The 16253-nt window shown below is 35.8% G+C and overlaps 1 protein-coding gene across 1 annotated transcript in view; it reads left to right on the forward strand.

Moving 5' to 3' along the window:
* LOC121418560 (symplekin-like) overlaps positions 1-14192 on the forward strand; it is a 28132-nt gene extending 13940 nt beyond the window's left edge. The window contains exons 16-27 of the mRNA XM_041612492.1: positions 7-93; positions 610-802; positions 1193-1274; positions 1981-2163; positions 4876-5057; positions 6262-6331; positions 6935-7043; positions 7910-8010; positions 8558-8750; positions 9184-9419; positions 10096-10224; positions 11124-14192. Coding sequence (XP_041468426.1) covers positions 7-93; positions 610-802; positions 1193-1274; positions 1981-2163; positions 4876-5057; positions 6262-6331; positions 6935-7043; positions 7910-8010; positions 8558-8750; positions 9184-9419; positions 10096-10224; positions 11124-11591 — 2033 coding nt within the window. The 3' untranslated portion in view covers positions 11592-14192. The remainder of the gene's footprint in view (positions 1-6; positions 94-609; positions 803-1192; positions 1275-1980; positions 2164-4875; positions 5058-6261; positions 6332-6934; positions 7044-7909; positions 8011-8557; positions 8751-9183; positions 9420-10095; positions 10225-11123) is intronic.
* Positions 14193-16253: the final 2061 nt, after the last annotated feature.

Genomic DNA, 16253 nt, shown 5'->3' on the forward strand with positions numbered 1-16253 from the left:
TTTTAGAAGCTGTAGGCCATGGTCCAGCCGCAAAAACAAGAACAAAGATTCTATCTGCACTTGTCACACAGTTTGGCGGTAACCTGTCTCAATGTGAGTAAAAATATTTCAGTTGCAACTTTTCTTGTGTTTTATTTTAATCTCATACTGTATTTTGTAACAATTCTCAAGAATTCAATGCAAATACAGTATACAGATTTACAGTGTGTCTAGACTAAGGAGGAAGGTCATGAATTATGAACTTTGAATATTGTGGCTCGTTGAATCTCTTGGGGATAACTTACAGTGCATTATATCACATCTCAATGTAAAGAGATGGAATTTTCCTGCAAAAGTTTTGTAATTACATGAAAGCTTTAAATGTTAACATTTAAAGGGTGAAAGAGTCAAACAAACAAGGGTCAATTGTTGCTTTATTTCACCATTATCAATAAATCACCACAGCTTGACAAGACAACCACACTGATAACCAAACAGTTACAGTCCAAGTATTGACCAAGTTGATATTGGTTTGTCTGATCAATTAATGTTTTATCAGAGTTATTACTCTACAGGCATCTTGTCTCGATCACCCTCTTCATCATGAAGTCTTTGGTTTTATCTTTTTAGTGCTTGAGAATCACATCTTAGAGGACCTTCGTAGCCGCAGTGATATTGCTTTGGCCTGGCTCTATCAGGAATATTCCAACATCCAAGGTTACATGCCACACACCCACGGTCAGGACGTAACAACACAGAGATATGATAGTCTTCTCTGTAACCTCCTGAAGAGTTTACTTGTCAGGACAGATCAAAGAGATGGGTAAGGAATAAACACTCTTACTTTAAGATTGTGAATATTATAATTATATTTATCATTATAATCATCATCATCATTAGGCCTAGTAGCCTATTTGTAGTTCCTAGTAGCAGCATGGGCCAATTTTCCATTGTCATCATAATATTACATCATTTTTTATATTTATAATATAAGGTAAATGGGCATGATACTTGATTAAAAAATGTAAATATTGTCTAACTTCCATGCAAAGGTCAAGCATTAAGCCTCCCAACTACTGAACATTACCTTTTACCCTGTTGGAAATCGAATTTTAATCCTTATTGCAATTTGTGTTTAATTGACTAATTGGCTATACTTTGAGTCAGAGTTTTGATATAACTCTCAAGTTGTATATGAATGATTATTTTCCAGGTTGTTCAACAGACTTGTCATGGAGGCACCAGTCATCACAGATGATGCTCTTAAAGTCATTAGACAGTTTTGTGAAGATGAGGTTAGTATGTCTCTATGAATGTTGATGAATGCATACTCATCGGATTGGTCAAAAGTGGGCTCATGTCTTTATCTGTGCCTGCAAAACAATGAAATATGTCATTACCAAGCACATATGCCACTTAATTCAGACTTTTCAACAGATCTTTTGGCCATAGAAAACACCTTTTTCATGTAGGAAAGGGGTTTTCCTCGATTATCTTTTTAATCAATTCAAAGTTCCCTCCCCACTTAAGGCCAACCGGGATAATTAACAAGAAAGATGCCTGTAGCGACTTGATAACGGGCATATCTAAATTTTGCTGAGATCCCCATGTGTTTTACTTGCAAAAAGTTGCTTTGTGCGATAATTTTCACTGACAAATCGTTCTCAGCCGTCAGACTTCAAGGAAATTTGTAGCTTTTAACAGAATCAGACTTCAAGGAAATTTGTAGCTTTTAACAGAACTTTGCAAGTTTTTTTATCACTGACTGTTTTTTCATGAATTGTTTTCTTGATGCATTGCATCATTCTATTGTACATACATGATGACAATGAAGGAACCAGGGGGTGTTTTATGAGAGGACCTATCAGACATCAAAATCAAGTAAAGTTGTCAGATTCAACAACTTGTTGAAACAAATGTTGATGAAACTTTCCCCAGAAGGCTTTGAATACATGTGTTACTATTAATTGAATAATAAGTGTGTTTTTGTCCGTGTTTCAGACTCATTTTTATGCTGGTATGCACGCCCTACGAGAGCTTATTCTAAAGAAACCGGCAGACTTGGAGAAGTATGTGAAGGAGCTGCTTGACTTGACCCAACATGAGAGAACTGAAGTCAGGTCACAGGCCATCCAGTACATCAAGAGATTCTATGACAGAGCTGATCTTAAACCACTTATAGAGGTAAGCCATTTTCATGTTGCTAAACTATGATGTGGGTACTGTATTGATTAACATTCATGTTGTTGACAATTATTATGCTGATAGTGTATTTCTGTTGCTATGTTATTTGGAGTACTGGATACAGACACATTATGTTTTGAACCATTTGAAGCAAATGGGAATCACGTTGTAATTTGTGTTTTATAATTTAAGATCTTTTTGTAGAATTTGTTTTCATGTATATATTTTGTGTGTGTGTGTGTATATAAAAATGAACTGTTGCCAAGCTAGTGCCATGAGTGTGGAAGCGTCGTGGTGTAGCGGTTCTGACTCTCGCCTTGTAATCAGAGGGTCCTGTGTTCGAATCCCACCATGGCCTAGCGTCCTTTGGCAAGGCGTTAATCGACACTTTGCCACTCTCTACCCAGGTGTTAAATGGGTACCCAGTAGGATGTGAAAGCTATATGTAGTATGCCTAGCAATTGAGTCTTGGAACTCTTGTTGGAATGCTCCCCAGGGAGTGGAGAAGGTGCATACATTGTATGCGGGCATGCAAGGATCCGATGACCGGGGTAATAATATGTCTGTAAAGCGCTTAGATACGTCGTTCCGATGTATTAAGCGCTATATAAATGCGGAATATTATTATATTATGAGTCTCTTTGAATGATGTGTACACTTTACATAAATAACATAAATAATCCTCTGGCAAAAAGCCAGGGTAGGAATTAATTTTTTTTTTTTAGGGGCTACTTTTCTTTTTTAATTGGGGCTACCACTGAATATCTTGGGGCTATTTTCAAATTCATGGGGCTACTTTTTTTATCGCATATCAGCAATTACCTTTTGACATTACGAGACTCACTGTGACGCCTAACAGCTCAGAACATTTTTTTTTTATCTCCCGGTGGTGGGGGAATGCCCTACAGGCCTTACAATAATCAGCTTCACACACTTCAGATTTGAGCCAATCGAGGCCCCAAATGGCTTATTCAAACATTTAAGAAATCAGATTTAAATGTTTAAGTGTGTTTTGACACCCTCACTCCACATCCCCTTTACAACCACACACACATGGGCTTATTTTTCATCTTTAATGAACCATGAACAATGAACCCCCGCCCCCCCAAAAAAAAAAAAAAAATCTAAATAAAATTAATGAATAAAACAAACATAAAGGAGAGAGGGAGAGATGGAGAGAGAGAATTCAGATCAAATAATAAATTTTTTCAAAAAAATATTTTTTTTTCATGGTTAGAATCACGGGTGTGGGTGAGTGTTTGTGTGTGATTGTGACTATGAAGTGCACTTGGATTGCATATGAATTATGTTAAAGAAATGAAATCAATATCTTACTCAGTCTATTCAAATTACGACACATAGCCACAGGCTATGTACATAATATTGTAGGTTCATGTACCTTAAGTTTTTCGCAAGTTATTTTGAAAACGCAGATCTCCACAGAAAATTCCTTTCATTCTGGGAGAGTCTAAAATCGGTGAAAATGTATTCATTAATAACTTAAATATTAATCACAATGAAGAAATCATAAAGTGTTTTGACAGTTTTCAAAAATTAACATGAAATCTAAACTCTATCTGAAACAGAAAATCACCATCACTTAGGCCATTACTGATAGAATTCTCACCCAGAGCTCTGGCACAGAACATGAGCTCTAACTGGCTAGCTAACAGCATGCAAGTACCACACTCAAGCGCACGGCGTCCTCCTATTTTTTTTTTAGATTGAGCCTTGTTTGATGATTTATTGTCTGATATTTACCCCTCCTCAAGAAAGAAATTAAAAAGTTATAATTCACAACTATAAGCGAAGTGATTTTGGATTATTAAGGCTCCGTTTTGACAAGCAAAGACAGCGACTGTGAGGATAAAAGACTTGCACATCGTATGTGCTGTGAACAGGGATTTATTTCCTGAGCAATTAAAATTACGATATCACAGAATTGTGATATCCCAAATGGGAAATGTGTGCATTAGATATTGCACATGGTGAAGTATGGAGAAACCATGCTATTGAAAAAGAGACGCACTTGGCAATTTGAAACTGTGCTTATCGTAAATTGAAAGTTACTTGATTTTAGCTTTCCAGATATTTAAATTTATACATGTACGATATGGCTTCGCTGCTTATCCATCTCGCACTCCGACTCGACGATGTCGATAAGCAGAGCTGTCACAATCACCAGCTGATTGCTTACACCACCTAGTACACATACCGCACGAGCTGTGCAGTCTAATCGTGCACGCATACATTATACATAAGCCATGCGGCAAGTGCGTCAACAATTCTGAAAAGCCTGTGCTAAAGACTATGCGTACTCCGCATCCCATATTGCATTGCGCATTTACTTACGATCACGAAGCTTCCGGTGTTGCGGAAGGCTCGGATATTGCAACTTGAAGCTGGCAAGGGCGATATAAAAGATGCGCTTGCTCCGCCGCCGGGGAACTTAATTGTGTGAAGTATTTTTTGCATTGTCGATGGTATTTTATTGGGGCGATTCTAAAATAAATAGTCGCCCCAAACCATTGGGTTTTTAGAATTTTTAGGGGCGATTTGGGCTGTCATGGGGGCGAAATCGCCCGTCGCCCCCGTGTAATTCCGACGCTGCAAAAAGCGTTTTATAAATCCAGCTATTATTATTAGTATTGTAAATAACACCATTATTATTATTCCATATCCCAATCGTTTGTTGCTTTGATCCTACCATAGGAGTTTGCTACATCGTTCCTGCGTAAGCTGCTGTTGAACAGACCACCAGCAGCCCTTGTCTTGCGTCTAGCTGATCAGGAGATGCAAGCCGTTGCTGCGAAAGCCTGGACTGAAGAGACTACTAAGATGTGTCTTTATCTCTACCTCGCTCTTCTTCCCGTTAATCACAAACTCATTCATGAGTAAGTTTTATTATTATATCCTTCTGCACTGCAATTGGTAGGACTTCATGTTGATTTGAAAGGATAATGTTAAGCTTTTATATCGATAGGTTGGAATAATTATGATAATGATGATAATGGTATATTTACCCAGGGTAGCCACTTCAGTTCCGAAAATTGTTTTCCCAGCTGGCCCTGCTATTCTTATTATTACCCTGGCTTTAACTCAGCAACCTATAGGCGCTTAAAGGAAACCAAAACCCAAGAAGAGAAGCAATCTTATTGGAAAGAGTAAAATGAGAGGAACAATTTTAAAAAAGTTTCATCAAAATCGGTTATGAAATAGGCAAGTTATAGACGATTAAAAGTCTTGTTGTACTTACTATGTAGATCCTCAAATTGGCAAACGTGCTTCAAAATGACTGATTTTGTGGACAACTCTCCATTTGTTTTGTACACATATTTTCAGATTTTCCCCTTTATTTTACATATTTCACATTATCTCCTCCTGACCTTGTATTTTCCCATGACATATGTTGTGCTCAGAAGGAGTCAAGATGCAATTTGAAAGATAATGAGGAAAATCTGAAAATTTGTGTACAAAACAAATGGAGAGTTGTCCACAAAATCAGCCATTTTGAAGCATGAATGCCAATTTGAGGATGCCCATAGAAAGTAAAACAAGAGTTTTCAAACTCCCATAACTTGCTTATTTCACAACCGATTTTGATGAAACTTTTTTTAAATTGTTCCTCTCATTTTACTCTTTCCAATAAGATGACTTCTCTTCTTGGGTTTTGGTTTCCTTTAAGCATTCAAGGAATTTCTTCCTTACAGGTACCCATTCACCTCATCTGGATTGAGTGCAGCACAAGATGGGTTGAATTTCTTGCTGAAGGAATCGAACCAATGTCCTTCTGATTGAAAAACGAGAGTCATAACCACTAGACCACGAAATGCCATGAATTGAAATAAATATTGTATTTCATATGAAAGAGATTTTCTGAGAATTAGGATCGTTATTTAAAAGACCTTTTTTCAAATGGTCGTAACTTTCATTTCCAACATGGCTAGGTTATTACACATTTGAAACATGGTGTTACTTAATAGGCAGATGGTGAAACTGAAGCTAAACTTAGCACTCCTCAAATGTGTGTGTAGGTCAGACAGCATTATATTGCAACCATTGAATATCATGGTAATAAAGGTTTGTTTTTTGTTTCAGACTAGCTAATGTATATGTAGCTGCCACAGCCGATATCAAGAGAACTGTACTTAGGGTCTTAGAAACACCGGTAAGTTGAAGTCCAAACAAAAATTTATTCAGAGTAACACTATCATGTCAGCTTTCTTGGGTTTTTCCCTTGAAAATAAGACCTGATAGTAAATTGAAAAACCCAGAGTGTAATATCACTGTGAATTTTGAAAGATTTGCACTGAATTAATTTTGGCTACTTTTGCGTTCATTTAGACCAGGAACCACAAAACTCACAAACTTACTAGGAATTTCTATGCCTAACCCAGCCTTAGGCCCACATCAATATGGTCAGCAGCAGCAGCTTAGCACTGCAGTCTGCAATTACCACACACAATTCATTAAATAAATCTCCACTTTAGAAATGATTGTACAGTCTGTTCGTTATTTCTAGTTTATCATAGTCCAAACTCTGATTTGATGAGCTATTCATGAAATCTGAATTAAAGATCATGGAGACAGGGACTGAGATGGGTTGAAATTTGACCGTGTTTTTACTGTGCGGTATTCGACCACAGACCATACACACCAAATTTCAAATTCTATCTCTTTATAGCTTTTGAAGAACGGCTATTATTGTGGTTATGTTACATACAAGTGGCATGACTTGTTATGATTTATGCCTTCTTGTCAATTTGATCAGGTACGAGGTGTAGGTATGTCTTCTCCAGAGCTACTCCTTTTAGTAGAGACCTGTCCTAAAGGAGCTGAGACACTCGTAACAAGAATGATGCATATTCTGACAGATAAAAGTAAGTTCTTTATGATGATGATGATGATTGGTGATTTTTTTACCTGATTGCTAAGAAAGCATGAATGCTTAAGCAAGCAACCAGAGGACCGACGGCTTAAGGTCACCTCCGAAGGACCTGGTACTGAGGATTAATGCCTTACCAAAGGGCACTAGCGCACCATGTGGGAATCGAACCCGGGTCACGGGAATACGAATCCCCCGCTCTACCGACTGAGCTATCGCGCCTCCACTGAGCTATGGGGTGTCGGTGATGGTGGGTCGTCACTGTTATCTTTGTTAACTAGGTTCCTCTGTCATAAGGACTTTTTATAGTGAGAAATGCTTGATTTCTGTTACAAGATTTACTATCAGCCAATCAGACTGAATGATTTCAGTAGCTTGCCCACAGATTATGCTAAGCTGTATCGCAATCTTTTGGCCAGCGAGGGTTTAAGTTGTAAACAATTAGTGGCTTGCACCAGTGATATTGTGATATGATATAGTCTTAGAAGGTGATTAACTAAAGCAAGTTCATGTCCATTAAGAAATCCTGCATGCAAATTTTCTTTCCATAGTTCAATTTGTTCAATTAAGATGAATACCATGTGAAAAATGTCAATGTGAATAGAGAAATGTATTACATCTAAACAGTTTCATATATTTTTCCTTGGTGCACTGTTTCTCAAGATAGTGAAAATTACTTTTTGTGGTTTCATTCATATATATACAGTAAGAATATGTTTATAGAATTGAATTAAAATCATTTGAGATGATATATTGGATAGAGTAAAATTGTTTTTACTTTAATACTCATGAGAACTCATGAATAGAATAGAATTGTAAGTGGATTTACTGTTTTAATACGTTATTTTATTTTCTCTTCAGCTCCACCATCTATTGAACTTGTAAAGCGAGTGAAGGATTTGTATCACAAGAGAGTATCAGATGTGAGGTTCCTAATCCCAGTGTTAACTGGGCTTGAAAAGGTTAGATACTTTACTGAATTGCTTCATGCATTGACGCATGATGTGGTTTTAATGTAATAATCACATTTTGGGCATGTAATGTAAATAGCTGCATTTTTTTCATACATAGTTTCTTAGAATTCCATTACAAAGTAGTCCCACAATTGATTGTTCTGTTGATATTGTTCTGAAATGAACAGGAATTCAATTTTGTTACATTTAAAACTCAAAGTATACTTTTAATAGGTCTCTCAAAAAACAAATTTATGACAGATTCTTGTTTTAAAGTAGCCAGTAGCAAACTAAAAGGTCGTGAACATAGGAAGAAAATTGACAGAATAAAAGAGTTGAGGTGATATATCAGACATATTTTTTACTAAAACATTAAGTTAGTATCAAAACTCTATTCCCCCTCCCAGGAATTCCCATAGGTTGAGCAGAAAGTGCTCTTTTTAGAATAGATGTTTTCTCGAAAAACCAGAGTCAAATTGAGAAGCCTTCAACTTTTAATGAAACCAGTTTTCTGTGAATTAAAAGTTTATGTATCAATATCTTGTTGCCCTTTTAGAAAGACGTAATATCTGCCATGCCCAAGTTGATCCGTCTGAACCCCATCGTAGTGAAGGAGGTATTTCATCGACTTCTCATGAGTCATCAAGCAGAGAGTAGTGGGGGTCAAAGCCCTTTGACCCCAGCCGAGCTTCTTGTTGCTCTTCATAACATTGATCCTTCAAAGTGTGATATGAAATCTATCATCAAAGGTAAGGACCGTATAAGGTAAATGAAAATTATATTATCGGTCTAAGAAAAAGCCGAACAGTGCAAGACGTTGGTTAAAGGTATAGCAAATTTAACAGTTGTATTCAAAAGAAGCAGCAAAAAAGTTATGAATCTTTGATTGAATCACTTTCTCTAGTGTTAGTTCAGGGCCTTGTTACAAAAAGATATAAAATTAATTTCAAGTATAAAAAACGATTTCTATTGTTTTTCTCTCAAATTTTGCAGGGCATTGTATGACTCAGTAACAAATTAGATTTCTATCATCAGGGGATTATTTTGTGAAAGGACTTGTCAGATGTTTTATCAAACAGTTGCAACAGTAACAGTGCTTCTCAGCCAATCAAAATCAAGGAAAGTATTGATAAAATTCTCCCCAGGTAGTCATCAGTCATTTTGTATTTTTTTTCTCCACAGCGACCAGCCTGTGTTTCAGTGAGAAATCAATCTACACAGGAGAGGTGTTAGCGGTGGTGATGCAGCAGCTGATGGAACAAACCCCTCTACCAACCTTGCTTCTCCGTACCATCATCCAATCTCTGTCCATGTATCCCAAACTCAAAGGGTTCATCATGAACCTCTTACTAAGACTCATCAACAAACAAGTGTGGAAGACACCCAAACTCTGGGAGGGATTCGTCAAGTGCTGTGAGGTAAGAAACACCATCGTGGGATTTCAATTTCAGTAATGAATGCTGGGGAATCTTTTTACAGAAAGTCAAGTGTGACTTATAGTCTAGCCAACGTGCACATTCTATTTGTATTTATTTTACATTATAGCCCTTCTTCAGGATTCTCCTTAATGGATAAGCAATACATACAAATACAAAGAGTATACATCAATGGTATTGATAAATGAGAATGAACCAATCTAACATAAAATGATTATCCTCCTTACTAATCCTCGCACATGTTATTTAACGAATAGTCTGATTGGTATATATGCAGTTCTGGTCTATGTTTTGTGCACATGATCAGGCCAATGTGATTTTGTGTCTTAAATCACTTGCACTTTGGAATCTAAAGTGCGATTTTTAGTCCGACCTAAATCTTTGTGAAAAATGCTGAAGGCGCTTTTCTGCTTATACATGAAAGCAGTGACTTTGTCTATTTGTTATATATGTCTTTAATGTACTGGTCGTCATAATAATAATGGGCGTATATGTATAGCACCGTCTATCTTTAATAATCCATTCTGACGGCATTAAGTAGATGAACTGCCGTAATCATGTGTTCCAAATTCTTTCTTTCTCTAGGGAGTGAATCGTCTTAAAATCTTGATAAACAGACATAATAATCACACTGTTCTTCTGTAATTTCCCACTACAGCGAACGATACCTCAGTCTTTCCAAGTACTTCTACAGCTTCCCCCACCTCAGCTGGCTCAAGTATTTGATATGAGCAAGGACATGAGAGTCAAGCTCTTGGCTCATGTACAAAACTTCTCTTCCCATCAGGTAAATCTTTGTTTTTCTTGGCTGTATTCAGGAATGCCAATTTTGTTTGGTACAAACATAAGAAAATCATTCCATCTTACACTGCAGACAGTTATATTTTGTTGAAAATTTGAAAAAAGTGGGCTTTTCCATTTTGTTTCAAACCCAATATGAGATGGGAATTCCAATTTTTTCATAGGAAATGTAAACAGAAAAAACATGGATTCTGCTTTGCAAAGGTAAGGTCAATTAATTTTTGCATGAAAAGTAAAGAACCAAAACTGATTTATCCGTTAACGGAAAATCACTGTCCCTACTACACGATAAGGTGCTAACGATGGACAGTTTCCTAGTTTGATTGGAAAAGTATCATTTATGATTTAAAACAATAATTGGATTACCAGGTATTTTGTGTAGCTATAGGATTTATTTGAATGATTTTCAATATAGATATAGTTACCTTTACCCAAGTCAAGTCTACTTGGACCATAGAAATCTATTTGAATTGTCAAAGATAGAGAGGAATAAAAAAAATTATGTTAAAAGTTTATTGAGTGAGATGTAAGTAATGACTGACCTGAATAACAATGATAATAATAAAGGATTTGTATAGCACACGTTACCACCTTGCTAGGTGCTCAAGGCGCTCCTATATTACCTGGCTAAGCTAGTCTACCGAATCTGGTGCGCACAGCTTTTTGAGGAATGTAAGTTTGACCAATGTAATGATAAACCATATTTTATATGCAACTAGGAATCTAAGTCTTTGAAATACACCAATGCACAGTTAGAATGTGCATTGGATCTTGTATTGATGCCTTTCAATAAAATTGAATAAAATTGTAACAAGAAATAAGTGTAGGTCATTTGTTTTGATGTGATTTATTGTGGAATTATTTTTTGTCTTTCCTTTATTACAGCAAGCCCATGTTCCTAAGGCGATCATGAAAGTGCTCGAAACCGATCCAGTGAAAGAGAGAGAGGAACAGGAGAGGAGAGAGGCAGAAGAGAAGAGACGGAAGGAGAAGGAGGAAGAGGAGGAGAGACTAAGGCAAGAAAGGTTAGAGAAGGAAAAACAAGAGGCCCTGGCTGCAGTAGAAGAGCAGGTGAGGAAGGAGGAAGCTGAGAAACGGGAAGCGGAAGAACAAGAGAGAGTGCAACAAGCTCTCAAGGCCCAAGAGAAGGCCGAAGAAGCAAGCACAGATGCGGAAGAAACGCCTGTTGGTGGGGGTACACCAACCAAAGATGAAACAGACGAAGAGAAATCCAAGGAGCCAGAAGAGGCTACGCCAGTAAAAGCAGGTAGAGGAAGAGGACGAGGGAGGGGCGCTAAGGCAGCGCCAACTCCACCTGCTGCCGGTGTACGTCGTAGCTCAAGGAGGAAGTAGTAATCTTGATTGCTGCTCTATTCACAATATCTGAACTGTAGTAACTACTTTGCATTCAACTTCATGTATTACCATTGTACATTTTAACCTGCCTTATCAAACAACTTTACAAGGGAAAGAAGAACACTTGTCTGTCTATGGAGACCACACGTCTTTCCCTTGCTGGACATTTGAATGACAATGGCTTAATTTGCTGTACTTTGTCTTGTATTATTCATGTATAAGGTTATAAGTTACCACATTGATCAAATACTGGAAGTAGTAAAAGACCTACTACTTGGTAGTAATTGTATACATTTTTACTTAATAAAACATGTCACAGTCTCCATTAGGCATTTTTCATCGAACAGATACATTTATACCAACCTGTGTACGTTGATATGAATTTTTATATTGGTATATTGATAATTGGTAAATTATTTTAGATCTTTGTATAACTTTATGGGCATTAGGGTTGAAACCCTAAGCAAGGCATGATATAACAATTACAGCAATGCCTGACTTGAACTTTGAAGTAACCCCCTTCCCCCCACCCATCTGTCTATTGCTATTCCAAGTCATTGTTTGTTTAGGGAAAGGCGGGGTAAGTTGAGCCACCACCCCCAGGCCAATTATGAATGAGTCAGAGATTGTGGTGGTGCCATATATTGACACATTGCATAACCCCACCACATTGTTTTCAACATTGAAACAGAAAGTAGTTTTTTGAAGGGAAAAATACAAATTTCAGCCAAAAAAGTAAGAAAGTGTGAAATAGATATGTGCATTAAACCCACATGCATCTTAAAATCTAATAAGGACATAATAAGACAATATTGTTAGTCTGATATTGATCCTCATTCTTGTCATAGTCATATTTACATGATGGGTGCATGAAAAATGTGTGGATGCGAAAATATCTCATGAAGTTCGGACTGGGGTATGTTGAGCCAGATAATGTATATAAAAATAAACAAAGGCTTTTGATATGCAGGCAGAAGGGACCAAATTCACAAGACAGTTGTTTGACTTTTAGAGGATGTTAGTATTTATAGAGAATTAGCAAATGAAAAAAAAAAAAGAAATCGTCACACTTGTTCTTGCCCCATAGCATGTGTACATGGTTTTGTGGCTCAACTTACCCCGAATGTGGCTCAAGTTACCCCATGGGTGGGGCAAGTAGAGCCATTTGACATCTTTTGTTTCAAAAGTGACAGTGCCTTTCGGTGTGGGGTAAGAAAGTTTCATATAAGTAAATTAATGTTTCCCAAGAATTACATTGTAAGGCAAGGTACTTATTTTGACAAGATTATTAGTCATACGAGTCCTAACATGCCAAAAGCAAAAAATGGCTCATCTTATCCCGCCTTCCTCTATACAATGTGCCTCAGAAAAAGGGGAAACTGGGATTCCCATGTCTTTTTGATTCAAAGGAAAATGAATTATGATATTTTATTTACATAATCATATAATTAAATTATTCCTCTTTATTTTGATACCTAATATGAGACAAACACTTCACGCATTAATGAGCAAGACAAGTTTGAAATGTTTATGTGAAAACCAGGTTGCGCAGAAAAATTGTACAAGATTGGTTCGTGATACGACCTTGCATATTCGATTGGCTCATTAGCATTTCTTTTGTATTCTTTAAGCTTCTCTTACTGATCCCTGAAATGAGATTGGATTCAGATTCACACATGTTTCTGCACAAATCATTTCTGATATGCCTAAATATTTATTGTTAGTAATCTGACATGTATGAACATTTGCTGAGCTATTGGTTACAAATGAGAGATGAGATTCCACTGAATAACAAATTTATAGCAAAAACATATTCAATTGTGAAATCTATCCTTGAAAATGGGTTTCCTTTTTTGTTGGATTCACTGTATAATTGCATAAGTCCTGACACAGTTACCATGTGGAGGATATGAATGAAAATGTGTGTAACATGATTTGGGAATTATGCACAAGAAATTTATTTTGATCGGGCGCCAGATCAAATTCAAATATGAGCACGTTTTCTTTTTTATGTAAAACATAATTCCAAAACATGCAATGGGCTGAACATTTCAGGATATTATCTTTTCATGCAGCTCTCTGAAATCCAATCACTAAATTTACATGTGTGCCTATGTTATGGAGCCCCAGGTAACATAGCATGTTTATTTACTTTCATTACTCTTTACATACCAACCCATTCCCTAGACTTAACAAGTCATTCCTTCTACTCATTTATTCACACAAGTGGGAACATATTATTAAGTCGTGGGATCAAGCAAGTTAGTCAACAGAATGAGTTATTAAGTTGTAGGAGCACTTTGTCAATGAAACAAATTTTTGAAACATGCCACTTTGGTGGCTCCGTAGTACAGTACAGTATGTTCCAGGTACATCATTATCAATTTGCCTTTTGGTTTCAATTTTTTTCTTTCTTTTTCATATTGCCTTAAATATGTTTATTTCATTTACATCCTATCAGTGACTATTAAAAACTTTTCTTAAGTTGAAGTAATGACAAATATTTGTCCTTTGGTAATGTGTGGCCCCCTTGTCAAAAATGAAATCATGATTTCGGTAATGTACATATTTGTAATTCAAATAAAATACTGGATTGTATCAGGAAAGTTTCCATGATTTGTATATGTTTGTATGCGTGTAAATTCCTTGAACAAACGACTCAAGCCTGTAAAGGTCACCGTACCCCGCGATTAGGTAGATTTGATAAACTGCAATACATAAGCACAATGGTGAAGAAAAATAACCAAGTTATAGAATAGTGGTAATGCCATAAATTGCGATGATGATGTTGACATTAATGCTGATGGTGATAATGATGCTAATTTATAATTATGAAATTGCTTTCCCTTCCATTCTGCCAAATGATCACAGAGCTACCAATACCAAATATCATATTCAACTTTTGAGGGAGAATTTACGGAGATCTTTCTCAAGTACACGACAATCCAATGAAAGAAATCAATGTATGAATCAGGGAGAGGTTGAAAATCTAAAGTTTTTTCACTAAAAAATCAGTCAATATTCAGACAGTCGCTATATAAGCACGATATAAATGGAACTATTAATATTTTTTTGTTATTAAGCTTTTTTTAATTCCTTACATATTTCTTTGTTTGTAAATCTTTTTCAGTAATATTTGTTAATGAAAACTTTGTTCAGAAACAACAAGTTATCAATACAAAGCAAAAAATTTGTACAATATTAATGACTTTCTTGAAAACCAACTTTGTATTGAAACCCTCCATATGTCCGTCTTAGACAACAATATTATATGTATACTGACTGAGTCGGCAATGGGAAAATGTATCATGGACACAAAACTTTATGGCTGAAAAGAATTCTCCCAAATAATCTAAAACCTTGGATAATCAGAATATTTCTTTGCAGGGATGTATAATTCAACTTGTGTCAACATAAGTCATGACTGCAATGAATGAATCCAGATGAACATGTGACATGAGTATTGTCCTTGCAAACCCCTTTTCAATTAACTTTAAAGTTGATACTAAAAAGCGAGTGAAACAATTCTCGTGTTAATTACAAAACTAGCACATCAATGATGTAGAGCTCATCTGGCATCTCGCAAAGAAAGTGAACACAATTTTTTATTTCAGGCCAGTTGACACTAGTGAATTATATTGGTGATATAAATTGAGAAAGCAGAATTGAAATAGAATTGAAATAGATTTATGAATAAATTTTGTAGAAAAAAAGGAAAATTTTTCTAGTCGAAATTTTAAATACTGTGTAGAACTTTGGTGAACCTCATGTAGCTCTCAGATGGAACAAACAAAATTTAAAATCAGTCAACAAATAAGATGCATTTTTTCTGAGTTTTTGAAAAATATGCATATATTCAATAGCATATTTAATGAGTTTCAAATTTCTGTGTAGAAGTTTTGTATCCCCACCAAGAGCTATCATATAAAGCAAACAAAATTGATCAACAAATGGAGAAAAAACATTTTTTTGTGTGTGAGTTATGAATGAATTTCACATAATTAGCATAACTTTCTCAAAAAAATTCTGTGTGGAAGTTTGGTGACTCTCGTGTAGCTCTACCAGATGGATGAAAAAAAATCAAGGTTGGTCAACAAATGAAGAAGCATTTATTTGTGATTATGAATAAATTTTGCATAAATTAGCATAAGTAATTTTCTAGTCAAAATTCTGTGTACAAGTTTGGTGAACCTTACACAGCTCTACCAGATGGAAGAAAAAAAATCAAAATCGGTCAACGAAAAATATGCATAAATTAATTTTGCATCAATTGGCATTAAAAAAATTCTAGTCAAAATTATAAATAAATTTGTGTAGAAGTTTGGTGAACCTCATGAAGCTCTACCAGATGGAAGAAAAAATAAATAAAAATTGGCCAACAAATAAAGAAGAAGCATTTTATATGAATTTTGAAGAATATGCATAAATTAGCATAGACATGTTTCTAGTCGAAATTTCAAAATTCTGTGTAAAAGTTTGGTGAACCTAGTGAAGCTCTACCAAGATGGAAGCAAAAAAAAATCAAAATCAGTCAACAAATACAGAAGCATTCTTTGTGAATTTTGAAAAATGTGCATAAATTACCATATTTGAGCTCTAAAATTATGTGTATAAGTTTTGAATCCCCCACTTTGTGCTATCATATCAAGAAAACGGATT

Source organism: Lytechinus variegatus, chromosome 7 (assembly GCF_018143015.1).
Source record: "Lytechinus variegatus isolate NC3 chromosome 7, Lvar_3.0, whole genome shotgun sequence".
NCBI classification, from domain to species: domain Eukaryota; kingdom Metazoa; phylum Echinodermata; class Echinoidea; order Temnopleuroida; family Toxopneustidae; genus Lytechinus; species Lytechinus variegatus.